Here is a 20,939-nt window from a genome sequence, read left to right as displayed (position 1 = left end):
GCAGAGGAGGAGGGGGCGGGACTCACGTACTCTGCACCTGCAGGTCCATCTCGCGCATCTCGGTGAACCTGTCGCGCAGATCCATGGGAAGCTGCTCGATCACTGCGGGCACACGGAGGGGCGGGGGAGAGAGAGACAGGGAGGAGGGAGGCAGGGAGGGAGTCAGACACCGCCATGGGGGAGGGGGGAACAGACTCGTCGCCGCGGCTACCCCCGCCGCGGCTCCCCTCCCGTCAACATGCCCCGCCGCCCGGCATTTCCGTCCCGCACACACTCACTCTCCAGATAGTCCTCCAGATACAGCATGGCGGCGGCCGGGCCAGCGCCAAGGGGCTCCTCGCTAACGGGGGCTCGTCCCTTCCAATATGGCGCCGCCGCCAACAACACCAGCAGCTCGACTCAGCGAAAACAACATTGGCGGCTGACGGGGTTCGCCTCGGCCGCGCCGCAATTGGCTGCCCGCCCCTCTGACGCACACCGTGGCTCGCGCTCCCCCAAGGGCACCACGGGAAATGTAGTCTCTGCGCGGGGAAACCACAAGAAACTACGTATGCCATGATGCACTGCTCCGGCCGCGCCTTCCCGCGGGCCGCCCTCCCGCTTCTGCTGGCGCTGACGGGGCAGGTGGGCGGGCGGCACGGCGGGGCGGGAACGGCCGCGCTAAGGGCCGCGGGGCTGGCGCGCCTGGAGCGCGCTGCACAGCTCTCGCGGAGCAGGCTGGTGCTTCCCGGCGGTTGTCCCCTGAGGTATAGCTGGGGGTTTCTTACAGCCCCAGGTCCTGGAGTCCCTTAGAGTCCGTGCACTCTCTTTTCACCAGGGGTCTGGGTTTTAGACCCTCCCTTTTGCAGGCAAAACTTGTAAATGCCGCTGCAGGTCGTTCTGAAGTTCTTGAGGAATGGTACATCAAGCAAGGAGTATCGCAACTCCGTGACAATAGAAAAAAAAATTGCTCTAATTTCTGTCTTGTCTCATGAGAGAGCCAAAGTGAAAAAAACCTGCTTTGTTTAGCAGTTCACAGTAATATAGGTAGTAATAAAGTTACAGGTATGATAGAACATAAGTTTCTGTGGGCTTTGGAATTGCTCTTTAGTTTGGAAAACAAAATAATTAAGTACATAGAAATTATTGAAATTCAGTTATAGGAATTCTTACTGTAATTTAAATATTAAATGTTTTGAGCTGAATTTTTCACATTTTCAATCCCCCAAATCATCACAGTTTTATCATTAATTAATACTTACTAGTCTAGTCATGGACTAATGCATAGAAGACAATGATTGTGTTTGTCCAGATGTTCTTATGGTGTAACATGATGGTTTTTGATGGGGGGGGAGAAATTTTCAGGGAGTAGGTGATGTCGGATGTAGGTACAGGGAGCATAACAATTGCTGTACAGAACAGACAAGTTTTCTGCCATCTTCATTATCTTTTCATTTTGTCATCCGTACCATATGCTTCCAAGCAAGAAAAGGAAGTATATGACTAAGCCAAGCCTGAGTAAAAAACAGTGCAGGATGTTTTTGAGTGTCAGAATGAAGTGAAAAATGCATTCTTTTCCCAAGTTTTAAGTACATATATTGTGAGTAATTAGCTAAAGATGATTGAATTTTGGAAAGTGAAGCATAAATTCTGTGTATGGCTTTTATGAAAATTTTCATTTTAGTTACATCTTAAAAACATAATACATAGTCAAGTATTCTTTTATATTCCTATGTCATTATAGGTGAAAGGTATAACAATAACTATGAGCTTCTTGAAAAAGTGTTGTACCTAAGTGGTCACTTTCCATATTCATTCCATCATTAGCCATTTAGTCTGCACTGCTAATACAGAAGTATTGACTAATTTCATAAATACCACTGAACAGCTTTTAGATGGTAATTAAACCCAGTAAGTATCAATCAGGAGCCGTAGTTGAAAGAATCCGCATACTGTTTCTCGTACAAAGCACTCTAATTTGAAGTACAATTTTTAACACACTGGTATAGGTATGACAATGTTTTTGAAGTTTTGTGTGAGAAATTGGCTTGTGGCCATTTTGTTATGTGGAAGACAAAGGCTCTGACCCTTCTTGGGAAATGAATCCCTACACTTCTATTAAAGTGAAAGGTTTTGAGATGTTGAGAGAACGGAGCCCATTCAAATGCACAGCTAAAGCAATCATATCCTATTTTCATTAGGAGAAGAGCTTGGTGAATTTAGGGAAATCTGAATTGATGGGGTCACTTTTTTAATGCTCAGTAGTGAATGCTCAGTGGTAGCTTTAGTGCTTCTTAAAGACAGAAAACAAATTTTTGTAGTAGACAAAATGGGTATGTGTATATAGTGCAACAGGTATTTAAGAAAACAATATTGTACAAAATATTGTACAAAACAGCTCCATCATTAGAACTGCAACTGAAGCACAGTTATACAATAAATTCTTACCATTTGCTGCATGACCAAAATCACAGGACAGCCAAGACGTTGGGACCTGTAACTGTCTCCTATGCTCCCCTTTTCATGCCTGAGTTTGCTGCATGCCCATCTTTGCAGGCTTGGGGATAGCCAGCAAAATGCTCGCTGAGAGCCAGTCTGAAAGGTTTTTTTCCAAATGTTTCCTGTGTGCTGTGGTGCCCAAATCAAGCAATCTAAGAAACACGTTTCTTGGGGCTGGGTGTCAGTCATTCCCTTTAGTACTAGCATGTGCACTGTCCACAATAGTGGAAAGGGGAAATGAGACTCAGACATGCCAACAGAATGACAAAGACAAGATTCTGGTGGGGCTGGACCCTGCTGTCTCCAAGGTAGGAGTGGCCCCTTTATGTTTAATGTCTTAGTGGAATGTGTGAGCAACTCTTGTAAAATTAGGAAGCTTCTTTAAAAATCATGTGTTGTAATGCTTTACAACAGAGGATGGGAGGGGATAATATAGAATATAAGTGAAAATAAAATTCACCTTTGTTCAATATCTGTTGAAAAGCAAATATGAACTCCTTTATCTACCTGTAGTCCCCCTTTTTTTTGTACAATTGGAGAAACTGTCACATTGTCCATTTCTGCCAATGTTAATTCACACTGTATACTCAAATGAGTAGCCAGCCAAACTCAGTGGGATTGTGTGAATAAGTACTGCTCATCATGGCAGACTGACAGAACTGAGTTTAAATTGACATTTTAAGAAGTGATTAGCCATGAAGGCCATACAAAAGAAACAATATTTTTACAGTGAAAAACTTCCTGTTGTGTATAAATGTAAAGAATTAACTCTATTGACAAACCTGACTTTTAGAACAGCCTAATTAGAACAACCTATTTAGAACAACTCCTGATCAGACAAACATGGATTAATGACAGTGTTTATTGGGATGCAAATACACTTGAAAAAAGAACTAAACACTAGCTGTGAATTCAAGTTAAAAAGAAATTCAGCTTGTGAATTGCAATCAACATTGCTTAAAAAACCCTCCCATACAGCAGTAGAACTGCTTAGCATAGAGAAAAGAACGGAAGCCATAGAAGTTGTTGTTTCCTCCTGTTGGTATAAACCTTAACATTATTAATGTTGATGGCCTTTGTCCTGCAAATGTTTCACATGAATCATGCATCATCACTTGTGGCAGAATGATGGCATAAAGGAATATTGCAGTTGCTCTGTGATCCCCCTAAAGCTAATCGCTTGCATAGGTTTCATTAGTTTTCAACTGTCAGGAAAAAAAAAAACTGATTAAAAAACATGGATTTATGTTCTGATGTACATTTCTTAGATGGAGCTCAGACTTTTATATCTTCTCCCTCTCATCTGTCCTTTCCCATTTCAGATGTCTCTGATGTCTTTTTTTCTATAATTCTATTCTGTCACTTCCCACTTGCAGACTCATGTGCTAAGTCTCCGTCTGTCCAACAAGTTTCTCCTGTCCAACTTCCTATTCCTCCTCAATTAGTTGGTCTTCCCATTCACTATACCTTTCAGAACCATTCTCTCTATCTTGCAAGCTATATGCTTTTCAGGGGCTTTCTATACCTATTCAGGACTCTCACTGTTGCATAGTTTCCTTAGTGCTTTGATTTTTAACTCTTATCTAATCCAGTGTTTTTAAATCTATAGTCCTTGTGTTTTGTTTGTTTGTTTGTTTTTCAAGAAGGACTGGTTACTAATGCTTTGATTTGAAAAAATCAGGAAAGACCTATCTAGCCCATCCCTAGATTGATGATCCTAGGTCTCAGCTACCGCTGGTAGGTTTGTGCACTTTGATTTTCCCATACAGGGAAAATATTCACTAAAGAGCTTTAAGGCACAGTGATAGCCAGGCACTAAGTAATGGTACAGCAGAGCCTGTGTACAAGTACCAGCCTGGGCAGCTCTTAAAATACTGGAAGTGAGTGGTTTGCTTTTCTTTGGCACTCCCACTGCAGTACAGCAGCCCTGTCTGGCAGGTCGAAATCCATTCACCATGGTGCACTGCTGCGAGCATTTGCTGTCGATAGCAGTTTACAGAGTTTTGTCTAAATACCAGTGTTAGCATCAGGCCTGTGGGCTCTTCACAGGCTTTCAACTACTTTATTGTAATATGTCCTTATTTCCTGTTTGTTGCTATCTTTCTGCTGCTGTAACCTTTTCATTCTTTCCAGTCCTTCCTTTCTTGCAGTCCGACTGTCCCTCTCAGCAGCCATGGACCTCACCATCTCCCATATTCTGCCCCTTCTTCTGCTGCAGGGGCATCACCCACAGCCTCATTCTCACTGTGCAGGAAATAGCTATCATTCCAGCTGTACTACACACCATGGCTATTGGAGGACATTAGTTAAATAACTAAACTGTCTTGAGACTGAGTACCATGTAAGGGTTACAGCATGATCGTATTTGTTCTGGGCAATCAACTTTATGTAATGGGAAACTCCATCCAAAGCCAGAGCCTAAAAAAAAGCAGGGTGAGACTATTCAATAAATAATGTTACCCTTGTCTAGGGCAGCAGTATGCAGAAACTTCACAGTTCTGTGAAATGATCCTCAAAAGGGCAAATTTGGCCAAGAAGTATTGTGGTTGCATGGTAATCTATCTAAAAAATTACTTTCCATTTCTACATATTACAAACTCCTGCAAAGTCTGAGATTCATACTCCTATTTCTGGAAGCAAATCCATGACCCCAGATAATTAATTTACTTTTAACAGTCAACAGGAAAATGGAACTGCCATTTATCTTTCAGCTTGTGTTTGTGTACTGACTCAGGCAATTACATCTTCATCTTTTACCTAATTTTGTCTGCTGCAGACTCGGTTAAATTTACTTGCAGATTTCGGTTATTTCCTCAAAGTCGGCAGGATATGAGTGATCACTGTTTATATATTAATCACTTAAGTGTTTTTATCCTGACTTCCTAAGGAAATAAAGCATTATATAAGCATTCTCTGTTTGATAAACACTTCTTTATCTGTCCTTTCACTCTGCCCTCCCCCTCTCTTTTGAATTAACTGACTAATTTCAAACAATCTGAAAGAGTAGTAGTTCATCTTGTAGAGAGCTGAACAGTAGTTGCTCCTTAAAGGCTCTGTTGTCCCTAGTAGTGTGTTTTCCTTCCTTTCACTGAGGAAAAGGTTGCAATGTGAACTTACCATCTACTAGACTCAAGAAAATCTACACATGAGAGCAATGTTATGTGAGTGTCCCAACCACTGGAAAAGCTTCGATTGATGAACATAACTTATTAAAAACCATTATAAGCTACAAATGCACAAGGAACCAACTTAAGTAGTTTTGCTGTTCATAGAAATTCTTGGGATTTTTGCTTTTTTTTTTTTTTTTTGAAATCCTGTATGCTGGATCATATGGCATGCATGGGAATACAGTTTGAAAATAATTACTTTAATAATTATTTAAACAGTTATAGTAAAAGTCTATTTTTCAAATGCCTGTATCTGATTATCTGTAATGAAAGATATTTCTTCCCTTTTTATTATAACCATCAGATTATAAATCATACATATTTCCATGAGGTTGGGCATTCTTGTGGCTGGAAGAGGTTCACACCCGGTAGCTTTCCACCAAGAAATGTTAAAATTGGCTCCTGTGCCATCAATGGCACAGAAGAGTGTGAGATTAGATATCTGTTCCCCGTGCTGCTCAGAAGACATGCTCTGGGAGGGTTAGGCTCTGCAGGTGGGGCAGGGAAAAAAAAGCTACGGGTTAGGGGATGTTAATGCAGTTCTGTAATCCTTCACTCAGATTCATACGCTCGTAGCCTCTCTTGCCCCTGCAGCAAAATCAAAGAAGGCAAAAGTGACAGCAGGGGGAAGGAAATACTCTGAGAAATTTGCCAGGGTAGTGACATTATGATTGACTGGAGGAACACAGCTACCATGGGAAGGGATACAGATGTTGAGGTCAAGCATGAATCTTCACTGCTCCTGGACATACATTGTCAGATATGTGAGAATAGTACAGAATTCACCTTCTCCTTCATGATCATTAAATGACAGCTGTGTAGAAATTGAGAAACAAGAGAATCTGGAGTTCAGACTCTGAGGGGTTGTAGGAGTGGACAGATCTTTGTGACAGAATCCAAATACTGTAGCTCCTTACTGAGGGAGGTAAGGATAAGATCTACCCAGATTTAGCACAAGACACAGGTCTATCTCTTTGCTAAAACCATATTGTGATAATGTTAAGCAAAATTTTGGAAAAAAAAAAGGAACAAACAACAATGTTTCTCAAAATTTTATTACTGGAAGTATTTGAGCTGTAGCTACAATGCTCTAAAGATATAATCAAGCGGTGTTTTCAGGGAAACTAATTTCCATGATAATTATTTTATTAGAGAAATGTGTACGGTTGATGAAAATACAGACAATTCTGGGAGCACAGAAGCTTTTCTTTGACTGCTATTTTCAGGTGACATTTCTATATTTTTCAAATATTTCACTTGGTCTAAACATACTTGATTTGTGTACCTTTGGTCAAATTTACAACACAATTAAAAATGTTTTCTTAACTTACAAATGAACTAGTATTACTCCCTAGTGACTTGCATCAGCTTGCTTTAAAGTTTTTATCATTTATCATTTTTGTTCTGAAATGCAATTTTGTGGTGTCAAATGTGTTAAGCCCTATCATGCTAGTTGCTACGTAAATACAGAAAAAAAGGGGGCTGCAGCCTAAGTTAATATCTAATTTGTTTTTCATGTCATACTTTGGTGGGGTAACCTTTCTGTATTTTAGATAACTTCTAAAGGTTTGCAGTCAGCCCATACCATAGTGATGTTACAAGTTACCTTAATGTTTGCATAAATGCAAAAATCTTTCATGTAAGCAAGTCCCAAGTAATTTGAAATTACATTGCTAAAATAGACAATAAGACCCATGGCACTCCATTTTAGAAGAAGGTTGATCTTGATTCAAGTTTTTATACATGTCCACAGTTCTCCTATTTTTCAAGGCCCATTATTTCCAAAAAAACATGTGAGCAATACTTTGTCTTTAATGTGAATTGAGAATTTGCCTGTTAGACGCCCACCTTGTTTCAGTATTGCAGTAATTCAGTGGTATTTAAAATATGGAGAGAGTTACATAGTCACTTTGGGCATAATATTAGTTGGTATTAATTCAATGAAGCACATATTTCCAGTGTGGAAAGTGGTAGGAATGACACTTTAAAAGCCCATAAGCAGGAGATCTTACTTACAAAAGATTTAATTTTGGGGAAGAGGTTCTAGTTGAAAGATTTTCCAACTAATACTGTCATGCAATATTGGTTGCAGAGCTGTATGGTCTTTTACATTTTCAGGTATTTTGCCCTTTAAATTTGCTGTATCACAGAGAAGTTATAAGAATTGAGGGCTTTACCATAAAAGAAGTTATTACATGGGAGGCCTCATTTTGAATTTGCAGCATATCAGTAACTCTAAGCTAACATGGCAGGAGAACATTTCTTTATTAAGAAACAAAACCTCATTGTTAATTATCTGTCAATTAGCAGTTTATAAGAAAAGTAATAAAATGCTTTTTACCCCAATTCAATTTGAAAACTAAAAGGTTTTTTTTTCCCTCTTTGTTAACTAGAAATCCTGTATTCCACTTAGTAACAGTCTCAGATTTTATGCTGTGTTTCTGCCCTTAAAGATTGATGCATAGTGCTTGGGAATGCAGCTGACTGGGAATTCTTCAGTGAAATAACTTTTTCATTGGAAAATGCTCATTCACTATATATTAAGGCATTTACAAGAACATATCTGCTTCAACAGAACTTTTACTGGAAAGTAAAGCTTAGAGTGAGAAAGAGTTATAAGAGGTAATAGGCTTGTGATCCTGAAGCTCTTGAGAGATAAGAAAAATAAATTCAAGTTTTCTTCTGCCTTATTTAGATGTGGGACCTGAACTTCTCTCTCCTTGATCTTAGCTTAGTGCCCTGACTGCTAGGTGTGAGAGAAAACCGTATAGATCTGGTCCAATGATTATTGTATCTATCTGGGATGTTGGGTACCTAGCTTCATGTCTTTGTTGCAGTGAATTTATACAAAATCTAACAGCTCCAACAATTCTAATTCACCTCTAGTTTTGGAAAAATACTGTAGAAGAGTTGCTTTCCTGGTGGCTGGAATATATTTCTGGGAGAGAGAGGAATGGCAGACCTGCAGACTATCTTTTGCATCCTAAGTAAATTCCCCTCACTGACAGACTGTTTTCTGTTTCTGTGTGTGCATCTAGAAAATCAAAAGGTTTTAGCTTAATTTAATAAATAACATTTAAGAAACCTTAAAAAGTTTTACAGGATCCGAAAACCATTTCCTGGTCCAACCTGATATTGAGCATCTTTCATCAATATAGGGCAGATTTGACTGAAATTATTTATGATTGTATATGAACCCAGTTATTAACTCACATTATTTCAGTTTGACTACAGTTGTATTTATATCATGATGTCATTAACACTAAAAATGATTTTTGTTAGCAGTGAAAGCTGGCACTCTATGACTGACACTGAACGATATACTGTGTATAGAATGGGGGATTCTCACTTGAATAACTTGACAGAAAGCTTAAGGAATTTAATGTATCTTCTGAGATAGTGTTTAATAAATTTTTGAGAAAGAAATCAAATGGCTCCTAAATTCTTTGTATAATGCGCACTATCAGCTAACACAATGTTGTTGTTTTATAACAATATTTAGCTGATAATTAACATAGTAACAGATAAGTATTCAATAAAAATAGAAACAGTTCTTAATTATTTTCTATCATCATAGATACCAACATTTCTTTATCTTTTCCATTTTGAGACTAAACATGAATCCACGTTACAAATGCTTGCTTCTAAAGAATGTTTACTGGGATGTGAAAAACCTAGAATGGTATGTCTTAGCAGGTCTCTTCTTTTGTAAACAGGATTAACACAAATAGTGCTGCCAGAAGATGATGATGATTAATGGTTCTAAACACTATAGATCTGCATTATGTAATGCATCTCATATCCTTGAAATGAGAGCTGTAATTTGTCATTATTGTCTAGAGCTAAAATTACAACGGGTGATTTACAAGAATAGATTATAGTATTTTATAATTGCATTTTTTTAATTTGTACGGTCTTATATTTGAAAAAACATTAGATCTCAGAGCAATGCATTCATTTTCTGTGTAGTGACATGCAATGGCTGGTAAACAATTATACATTTGTTTAGCTAAAATAACCCCTATCATATTTCTTATACAGTATGATACCCTATATGTAGCTCCACAGAGTGGAATGAGCTATAAGGATATCATAACTCAGAGGCATTTTAAAGAGTCTTGTTTGAAGAGGTTTCTGTGCATATATGTTCCGCTTTGGGATAGAAGAGTTAACCATTTCCCATTCTGCCTGTTGTGCTGGATCTCATGTCAGCCTTGCAGCTTGGAAAGTGTCAGGCTGAGGTTCAGAAGACAGAGATGAAACTGGAAGAAGTGTGCACATCAATCCAGCAAGCCATTTGAAAATTTATCAAGTTAGAAAAAATGTGGACTGTGTTAACTTTTCCACTGGCAAAATAAGCCAGAGCAGGAGTTAAAGGATAGACAGATTCTCACTTTTTGATTTGTCCCACTGGAAACACTGGCTTCCTCAGTGGCTGGGAGGCCTCTCCATGGAATTTTCCTTTTTTTTTCTCCTCAACAACGGACAACTTTTTCTTAGAGGGGACATTGTGGGCTGGTGGCCAAAACCATCAGCCAAGGAGCATGGGTTACCATGTCATCCAGCATGGTGTTCTGATTTCTTACCCTGGAAGTTTCATTTACTGATTGTCAAACAGAGGATCCAAGGCAGTACACAAGAATTTTCAAACAGTGGCTAAGTCAGTATCAGTGAACTAAACGGGTCCAGGAACAAGCTAGGGTCCAGCCACAAAACCATATATACAGTTAAATTGTTACCATATTTCCTGGGACAGTTTTGGCCCATGCCAGCTAGCATATCCCAAACAATGCCCTTCGCTGTTTAGGAGTTAGGGCATGGCAGGAGCCATTCCCGACAAGAAGTTGTATGGGATTACTCTGATTTTTTGAGGGACAAAGAGAGTTAAGCTGTATGGACCCAAGCTGTACCAGCTATGCCTGCAGACCTTAGGTCCTTGCTCTTTTTATAGCCAGTTGGCCCCAGTTGTCAGAGACCTTTCCAGCAGCTTAGTCAGCTGAGAGGAGAAAAACACACTCTTCTCACCAAGAAGCACTCATTTTCTACTTTTATTTCCTCATCTCTAGTCACCCACGTGGCTGGCAGTGTTCACAGTTAACCCTCAGTGCCTTGGGAAGTGGAACACTTTCTGCCTTCTCATGGGAATTACTTTCCAGCAAGGCTAGCCTCTTGTCAGCATGCCATTACTGCTTCCTGACAGGCCAGCTCCTAATACTTCTTCTTACTCTTGCTGTATCCCCCTGTTTTAGACAGTGAATTAATTCTCTAACTGCCCTTGGCTGTTTTTAGTTTCATACCATGTGTATGGCTCACTGTAGGCTGCAGAGTTCATTAAGAGGCACACAGTATTTCATATTCAAAGAATTTGTCTCTCTTAACCTCTCTGTACACTTTCACAGAATTACAGAAACTATATGTAAGAGATGTCAGACAGAAAAACCTGATTCATGGCATTTTTTGTGGGAATGCACTAAAAATCCAACATTTTGGCTTATGATATGGTCTAATGTGCCCTAATCATTTGAATGGGAAATTCCATTAAATCGGTGACTTATGGTTCTGGAATTGCTCAGTGACCTCAAGTGCTGGAGGACAGATGAAGCTTGCTTTCTTTATTTACTGATGCTGGCTCATAAATGTATCTTGATAGCTTGGACAACAGAGATGACTCCCTTGTGGGCCACTTAGTTGAACTTGACTAAAGAATGTCTGCCCCTGGAAAGAAAAATATTTGGTTTCCAGCAGAGAACTGGAGGTTTCTGTGCCAAATGGGACAGTGTTTGGAACAAGCTCGAATAAAATGGAAAGAAGATTAAATTATCACACTAGCACTGAAAGTTGTTATGTAGACATGTTCACACACAATGCACCCATGCAAGTATCTGTCTATTGTGAATGATTTTCTTTGTCTATTTTCAATTAACTGCAATTATGCAGTTAACTGCATAAAGCTAATTTAATCATTACTAGGTGCTTGTTCTCAAAAATATAGAAACATTTTGTTAAATGTATAACATAGGCAGCAAGTGATATGGTCACATTAAGCTGCTAAAGAGAAGGTAACTGTGGGCCAGATAAGTCTTCAGAGGCAGGACTTTACAGGGCCCTGCAAAATTAGTGATAGCCAGAGCCAAATGCCTTCCTATCTAGCATCACATATAATTAAAGTATAGTCTGGAGGTGCTCTGTGCCTGCTTTCTGTCTCAGAGATATTGTCATTTATGCACTATGAAGAATTAATATGTTATAAAAAAATTTAGTTCAAAACCAGCATATTATTTTAGAAAGTAGTTGGGATCAAGGAGAAATGTTGTAATCTGCTGAAGATTTCAGCTGTAATCACCCGCTCAGTTTTGAATTTTAATCATCCCCCCTCCAAACACACATCCACTCCATATATGTACATGTGTATGTGTATGAATGCATATACGTATATATATGTTATTTTGTCAATATTGTTCAGATCCTGGTTGTAATACTAATTTCCACTGTATTCCCTTACATTATCTCCTTTCAGTTGATACAATATATACTTAAAGATTCAGAATTTGAAAGGGATAGGAAAAGAAAAGAATGCATATTTTCAGTGAAGGTATACGTGTGGTTTTAGGTAAGATATTTATATGAAAGACTGAACTGAAAAAGGACAAATAGAAGATCATAAAGGTAAACTTATAGAATTTAATGGAAAGTTATAACCTTGTTATATATTTTTACTTATCCTACAGATTTCATTAGGAAGTAATAGCCTCTTTATATAATCCTGTAAGATAATTACAAAAAAGAAAAGGTCACATACTTGAATATATTCTCTAAGTTTTAAAGTAACTTCTGTAGAATCCTACCAGTTTTGCCTCTATTAAGTTCTAAAGGTTTTTTTGTAGAGACTCTTTTCACAGAAATACTGAATGCATGGATACAGTTGGACTATACATGTGCCTTATTCAGTGAATTACTAGTAGCTATCATTTGCTGCCTTGCCACAGCAGCAACAAAATAGTACAGAACAGAACTCCCATATCGGATAACACACACACCAGCTGTCCCTTTAACCCACTATTCCCCTTCATCCTGATATAATCTTTGTCTTTGTTTATCTTTAAATATATTTTTTCCATTTGTGACTATTACTTTGTTTGTAAAGCCACGCCTTAAGTGCCAGTTGAATTATGGCAAATTCTATGTTTATAATGGAAATAAAATATTTACTTTATACTGATACAAGAAACAGAAGTTTCCTATTGGTATTTGTGTAACTTTAAGAAATGTCTGTGCATCTTGTAATATAGGTGCCATGTGATGCAGTAGTTACCATGGAAACAACACTATTTAATAGCAAAATCAGGCTTCAGAATAGCTTTATCTTAATCACCTTTTATTTTTCCATGTGTTCCAAGTATTTTTCTCTGTTCGACATGCAGTGAATATGAAACATAACATCTCTGTGTGTTGAAGGATGATATGCTCCACTTTCACAACTTTTCAGGCATTGCAAAAATTCAGGCATTCAGGCTCCCATCTGAGTAATAAATTCCTTGTGTTCCTATTATTATGTGTATAAAAAAGATAAGTGATGACAAAGCATATATGCACTTTATAGAAATACATCTGAATATCTTTAGAAGATGTTGTCAGGAGACATCTCCAAATAGAGACTTTCACACTTTAAGCACTACATAGGTAATGGTGGTCACAGAAAAGGTTCATTGCTGGTGCTGCACTATGTTTTATGGAATAAAGGAGCATGGTTAGGCAGTTTGAGAAAAGATCTGAGATTTCACAAATCCTACAGATATTTGTCAATTGAGCATAGCCGCTATTCCATTACATTAAGGCCTCTGTGAAATAATGCTTCCTTATTTGAACAGAATTGTCATCTAATGCAAAAAGCTCTTATTTGATTCTTGATATTATAAGATGTTCTCAAAGTGAGTGCACGGAAACAGAAAATGTACATGATGAAATACCATACATGACTAAGAAGTATTTTCTAACAATATTGATGGTGGGGCAAATGTGTCAAATGTACTTACATAATACAATTCAGATCAATAATACTTTTTTAAACTTTATCATTCAATACTATATGTACAATTTTTATTGTCTCATTCAGTGCTAATGAAACATTCTTCAAACATTTATACTCTTGGATTTAGAAAAGACTAACAATGCTGAAAAATATGTCTAGGTTTAAAAATAGTATAATATATTTGCTAAGTATATATGTTATATTTAAGACTGACAATAACATGGAAATACATCACCACAACTGTAAGTATACAGATATATATTTAAACTATATAAAATATTTAACATCTAAATTATAAAAAATTAAGAATGAAGAAAACCACATAATTTGCAGGATATATTTATATATATAAATATATGTTTCATTTGCATATTTTTTATGTTTTTAAAAGATCTCTTTTTAATCTTTGAGATTATTCGTACATGAGTATAGCCTTAAGAGATTATTAGTACATGAGAACATTTTTGGTCACAGTAAAATTAGAAAGTCCTTATGAAATATATACTTTACAGTAGATAGAGTGCTATGAAGTTATGCCTTTAGCAATCTAATTTTTCTTGGTAAATTTTTGAAAATTTTAAATGGTTGTATCTTGTGTAACTCAAACTTTGTCATTCAACAGCCTAAACTTTTGTTTTTCTTGCGGGGGGAGGGAGAGATCTCTTTTCTTTCATATAGCTAAATAAAGTAAGTTCTTAACACATCAGATGTGATGATATGTGGCCAAATTAAGAAATCCTGCTCAGTCCCAGCTGCAAATGAATCATCGCACACTTTCAGAGAAGAAAGGAATCAGAGTGGACTGTGAAGAGAAAGATACAGTAAGGGAGGAATTTTTGAGAGATGGATTTCACTTACATCAGCTGGTACAAGGAAAGTTTCATTGAGGAATTATTGCAAGAGAGGTGAAGGAATTAGATAACCATCTGAAAAAGTAAAGAGAGCACATAAGAGAAATGTCAATATAAGAACTAAAGAAAGAATGAAAAAGCCTGCAGTGAAAACCTCAAAGTAGTCATAAGATTTGTCTAGCAGAATTCATGCTGCACAAAATAAAGGGAAATTGCTGTTGTTAGTGATCTATGTCTGAAGGATGGGGGGAAAAAGAGAATGAGTTAAGGGTAAAAAAGAAAGGGGAGAAAACAGGACAGATGAATAACACTGGAAGTAGAAGTGAGAGAAGATTGTGAAGGATAGCAATGCAAAGTCATGGGCAGTCATGAAAGGCCAACATATAGCCAGTAAGCATATAGGAAATAATGGTGGCTGGAGAAAGGTAACGTGGATGGTGAACTCAAGGATGGATCAGCTTTTAGTGAAGACAAAGCTAAACTGAATGGTCATTTTGGTAAAAAGAGGAACGCATCCACAGCTGAAAATCAAGAAAAGATTTTATAGCTGGGAGGAAGGATGAGGCCAAAGCAGTGGTCAAAATCAGAAATATGGAGTTTCCTTTGTACCTAAAAAAATAAAATGTCTCATTCTAGTCTTCTTATTCTAGTCTTCACATTCTACTTCCATCCAACCACTTATCTCTGCCTTCTCTTTTCAAAATAGTCTTTTCAAAATATGCTGCCGGTGCAGCTTTCTCCCTGAAGAAAATGTTCTCTCCTTCTCTGGGCTAAGATTAACTTCTTTAAATGTCAAATGTAGCATCTGGGATTAGATTCTGACAAGGGAGTGGACTTGTTAGTTGATATGGCAGTATAAATAAAAAGGTCTAAAAGCAAGAAAATTTCATCTTCATTGTAAAGTTAGCTATTAATTAGGACACTGATTTGTATAGGCTATATAGGTTTTTTTGCAAAATCATTATAGAACCTTCTGCAATGAGAACTGCCATTACGAGCAAAAGAAACTGGTAAGGGAGAAACCATACAGTTGCCACTCGATAGCTGTAGGTAGTTTGACACTGTGGCTAGTCTTAATAATTTCTATCAAGAAATTGTTGTTCTAATGTGACACAGACAAAAGAGCCTTTGCTCATCTCACAGATTCAGTAGGTTCTTATAAGTGTAAGATGTAGTGTCCCCCAAATGAAAGTTTATTAGTATTGTAGTTTAATTGATTTTGTGTATGAAATACTGCTGTGTCAATAATTTGTTCTGCTTCCATTTTTAATGTATTATTGCAATGAATTAAATATTTTTTCAATTATTATGAAGCATGAATATTAGTCTGGATATTCAATGGCTGATTAACGTGAAAATGAATTCTAGCTTGGAAAACATATTGATTTCTTTTTCATTCATAAAAAGAAATAAAAGGAAATCAGAGGCTAAAAAGAATGCTAGAGGCAGGTCTTATTACAAAAGTAGCAACAATATAGACATATATTATATAAAAGCCTAAGCAATTAATCTCTATACAACAAAGTGCATAAAGTAGTAGTTAATATTTATATACAGTGAGAACTATGGATATAAAAGTAGCTTATTAATCTATAAAGTAAACTTTGCTTTGTATATTAATCAATGCAGCAATATTTTTCAGAGTCTCAAATAAGCCATTTGATGGGAGCATAATTAGATTTGTGTTTCAGCTCTGGAAATACCATTGTGTGCACTTTTTCTACTGCTTTATAGGCCATAGCAAGTTGTTCCCAGGACACTTAACAGACAAGTCACATTTTCATGATTCAGTGGAGCTTTCAGTACATTTAGGACACGTAGCTGCAGAGCTATTTGGTGTAGCAGTTCAAGGACACCTGCTGGTGCTGTGGAACAAATAATTTATTTACAAATACAGATTTAATGTGTTTTTGAAGTGCAGTAAGATTTCCTTTGAACCTGAAAAAGAAGAGTTGATAACCTATACATAGTAGTGTGATGCAAACAGAGAAGATAATTTAAACTAAGTCATGTTATAGTTATCAAAAGCATCCTAACGCTGTAGTACTGAAATAAGAGCTCTTTGATAAACAATCCACCAGGACTGTAATGTCATTTTAACACATTCCATGGAAAATCATAGATGAATGATAGCAGGTAAGTTTCCAAGTCACTGATGTGATAAATCAGAGCAGACAATTCTCTTCAATAATGGTGTCTTACTGTCAAACAAAATTGAGCTTTATGGCACTTGAGTTCCTATTATCTTTTTCAGAAACGTTTACAAAGGCTATTTATAGTCACTCTGACATTGCTAGGATGTTATACTAACGTTGTATAGTATTTCTGACTCTTGTTTGTGACCAGTTTGTATCATCTGATCGATTATGTAGCAGCGTTCAGTCATGTCGGTGGCAATGGGTGTGGGCACAAGAAATGATAATCACCACCACCACTGAGTGGCAGTCTGGTTCTTTGTGTCTGTGTCTGCACTGCGAATTCAGCACTCCCTCTTACCCTTGTTTTTGGTCCATAGAAGTAATACATCAACATTTCAATAACACATTGTTTACATGATGAGCAGCCAATTCACCCACTTGAAAAATGGGCTACATTCATGAAAGGTATTATAAGAGACTCTTTATGATGGAATTTTAACAAATCAGTGCCATGCATTCTCATCTGCCAACTTTTAGAATTGAAAATACTTGAGAATTATAAGTACTTGTGAAAATAATGAGGTTTTGTGTTCAGAGGAAACTCTACAATGGATGATTCTGCTGCACATATTTATAAAGTATTGCTGTTTGTCTTGCAGCAAGCATACAGACACTCCAAGAAAAGATCCCAGCCAACACTATTGAGTAGTACCCTACAGACAACTAACAGAAACAGCTCAGATTTAGGGCACAAGCAGTCTACCTTAGATAATATATAGGAAATAGACATAAAAATGGTCAGGAAGTCACAATCATCCTCTATCCATGAAAGATCACTTCTGATTCTGATTCTTTAATGAAAGCTAGTTACTTGCTGATTCTCACGATCCTAGCCAATTCTCTTACATGAAGAATCCTGCATATTTCAGAAATGTGAGACTAATTATAATGTGAAGGAAAAATATGGTGGTAACCCTAGTCTCACTCATCACTGAGGAGAAAAGCAGGCTTGACTTAGATACTGAAATATGTTCACTTTTTCTTTACATTGGCTCAAAGCAATTAAAACCTGCCACTTAAAAATTCCAGATATTCATTAAAATAAATGATGCTTTGAGAGACACCCTTCTCCTAAAGTCTTTCCAACACTTTTATATTTTCAGTTTAGATACAAAATGTCTTGACAGGCATGCACCCTTGCCCCATACAGATCCAATTATCATGTAACAGTGCTAAAAAGTCATAGGAAGAATCTGTATCTTATAATACAGAAAAAAAGTTGTTTATTAGAATGAAGAAAATTGCAGTCAGACAACCTGCTTTTCTTTTCCTATCTGAAGAGCTTCAGCCTAAAACATCTTTATTTTACCCTTCCCACTAGGCTTTGTAACAATAATAATTAAGTAATACATAGTTTAGATGTCTTCATATGCTTTGTTTTCCTTTTGAAGTCTCAGCATCCCTCTATCATTCTCCAGTTTGCAATATTTTCTTTTCTCATCTTTTCTTAATGTCTTTGAATTTCTACTCATCTTTCTGTTGTTTCTGTATCCTGCATTTTCCTGCCTCTCTTTCAAGCCCCTCAATGATAGTTTCAGCAACAAATTTTTGAGGGAACTGTGAGCCTGGCACAAGGACTTTCCAAGGAAACTGGAACACCATTTGTGTTAGGGCAATTCACACCTCGTAGCTCCAGCTTTTGTCATCAGAAGACTTCTGTGTAATGATGCAGAGACTGCTGTTATCTCAGACACTTCTATATGCTGATTCCTGAGTGACAATCTCAATGCAGTGAATAGTCTGTTCTAGGGACAGAAACTTAGGAAGATGAACAGGTTTAGCAGCAGAGGATACTTAAAGGAGGAGTAAGAAAAAAAAATGTAGATAAAAGGAAGGATGAAGAGAAAAAGGAAGAAAGTGAAACATATGGAAAGGGAAGACTTCATGTATGTCCCCTCCCCATAAGACTGTGATGGAATTGATAACTTCCTGAAGTGCTTTTCCAGTGCTTTGCAACACCAGATTTGGCTTCAACAATTCTAATAAGGTCTCTGCTAATTCTGCTTCCTTCAGTCTCAGCAAAAGGAGACAAAGCAAAGCAAGAATTCAGTTCTGATTGTCACATTTTTCACAGATACTACAGTGTGCTCTTTGCTACTGTAATATCCAGTGCTATGACTGAAAACGAGGTGCAGACTACAATAAACTGTACTCTGAAGACTGCTGTGCCTTTTCCAATTTCTGGAGCTGTTATAAATGTTGAACTCCTAGCTATTGCATGTCTAGCAAAATTCTTCAGCAGAAAACTGTGTGACTACCATTATTACACCAAGCACTATATATTGAAGAAAAAGTCACAAAAAAGCAATAGAGCATTTTTTTCACTCTATGTCTTATAGCACAAGCAGGACCTTTCTGTTAAACCGAAATCCATTCTTAGGAGAGGAGAATAAGAGAAGGAAAAATAAGCATTGGGAAGAATCCTGGGATCTATAGCAAAGAAGCTCATTCTATGGCAGGGCTAAAACAATCTAACTCCATATTTTTTAGGTCCTTGAGCTGTACTCAACTTGGAGCTCCCTAAAATACTCTTCTTTCCAGACTCAGTGATATACATCTCACTGACCAAAAGACACTTTCTTGCTGCCTTCTAAGAACTTCACAGTTATACTATCTGCTGAAATACTTTTTGTGATTAGCTTTGGTAGCCTTCTACCTCCCACTGGCAGGCTGAGCATGTTTTCTGTAATAGATAGGATTTCCACAGGCTCTCCTAACAAGCAGTTAACCCCTAATGAGTTGATATACACCTCTATTAAGGATTTTCATTTCCTGGCTTTTGGAGCACATCGCAAGACTGTTGAACTAGAGATCACAGAGCAAGATTCATCTGTTTCTGGCTTTCAGACTCATCAGTTTTTGTTATTTCTAACATACTAATTCTGGTATCAAGGACATATTTTTCCAGCTGAATTTGGTTCCCAGACCATTTTTTTGATGTGCTTGGAGATTTTGATGCATTTAAAAATATACATAATGTAAATAAAGACTGAAAAAAATGTGAGTTTTTCTTTCTTAGATGGAATTGAGAGCAAATTTTAATTTTCTCATTTTTCTTTTTCCCACCTGCTATATGATATGCTATTCTCATATTTTAATGTGTATTATCATTTCCCTCCACATTTCTCTTGTTCCAGATGCCCTGACTCTGCAAAATCCATGCTCATCCATACTTACATACATATTCACCTTCACAGAGAAACACTGAAACACATAGAAGTTATAACTGTTTGGCTACTTGCTCAAAGATTATTGTGTATGGATTATTTGTTGTATGTTTTTTTTAAAAAAAGTATTGCTGGCAGTGAAGAGGAAGGCTGTCTGCCTTGCTGCAGCTGCTGCTGCAGTCCTCTAGGCAAGGTGGAACCTGGTGTGAGAAAGAGTTGCTCTTCTCCTCAGCTGAAGAGCAACTCAGAGGAGATTCTAGGCAGACACCGATGGCCAGAACAGAAGAAGGTAGAGAGGAAAGAGGTAGCAAGGTAGGCTTACAGGGTAATTCAGGTTGGGAGGCACCTCAGGAGGTGTCTAGTCCATCCTCCTGCTCAAAGCAGAGTCAGCTGAGGTCAGACCAGGTTGCTCAGAGCTTATCTAGTCTGAGCTCGAACAAAGAGATTCTTGAGAGGAATGGACAGCAGATCTGTAGTGAAGCCTCTGAAATGATGGAAAGAAGGAAAATTTTCCTAGAGACTCAGACACCTCCCCCCCCCCCAAAAAAAAAAAAAAAAAAAGGAACTGCTGAGATGTTGTTTCAATTTAGGGAGCCCTGGAAAGTTGCTGAACTAGAAAGCAGTAAAGTCCAGCTGCAAGAGCCCATTGGACCAGACCAAAATTTGTTTTCAAGACTATGATTTTAATCTTTTAATCTTCTGTATTTTATCTATTTCAAGTGTTATCTCATTCCAGACTATTGTTTTCATATTCAGATAAAACCAAGCTTTAGAAATTGGAAGATGTTGTAGTCTTTTGATGTCGTTGTTTCACGAAAAAGGACAGTTTTACCTCATGGTTTTAAATAATGCTGGGCCCTGCTATACACATGCATTTAACAGACAGGTTATTCTTGAGTCAGCTAGTACACCTCCAGTTTTATAGATGGTATTTGTGTAACTGAGATTTTTGTTGTTAACAGAGAGGGAGGATTTTTGATGTTAGGGAGGGATATTCACTGGGTAGACAATCATAAACAGTGTCTAAACACTAAGACCAGGCAATAACC

General features: G+C 37.5%; 1 protein-coding gene across 8 annotated transcripts in view; it reads right to left on the bottom strand.

Moving 5' to 3' along the window:
* ING3 (inhibitor of growth family member 3) overlaps nucleotides 1–447 on the bottom strand; it is a 16,987-nt gene extending 16,540 nt beyond the window's left edge. For 2 of the 8 annotated variants that reach the window (XM_026067025.1, XM_026067026.1), the window contains exon 1: nucleotides 31–108. Coding sequence is in view for 6 of the 8 variants with exons in the window: in XM_026067030.1 (XP_025922815.1) it covers nucleotides 31–102; nucleotides 279–306 (100 nt within the window). In the remaining 2 variants the exon portion in view is untranslated. Of the gene's footprint in view, nucleotides 1–30; nucleotides 109–278 lie in introns of those variants that run through there. The other 6 variants (XM_026067030.1, XM_026067028.1, XM_026067029.1 and 3 more) reach the window with 6 other exon arrangements.
* Nucleotides 448–20,939: the final 20,492 nt, after the last annotated feature.

Source organism: Apteryx rowi, unplaced genomic scaffold (genome assembly GCF_003343035.1).
Source record: "Apteryx rowi isolate R43461 unplaced genomic scaffold, aptRow1 scaffold_252, whole genome shotgun sequence".
NCBI classification, from domain to species: domain Eukaryota; kingdom Metazoa; phylum Chordata; class Aves; order Apterygiformes; family Apterygidae; genus Apteryx; species Apteryx rowi.
This window is presented reverse-complemented; position numbering and strand designations above follow the sequence as displayed.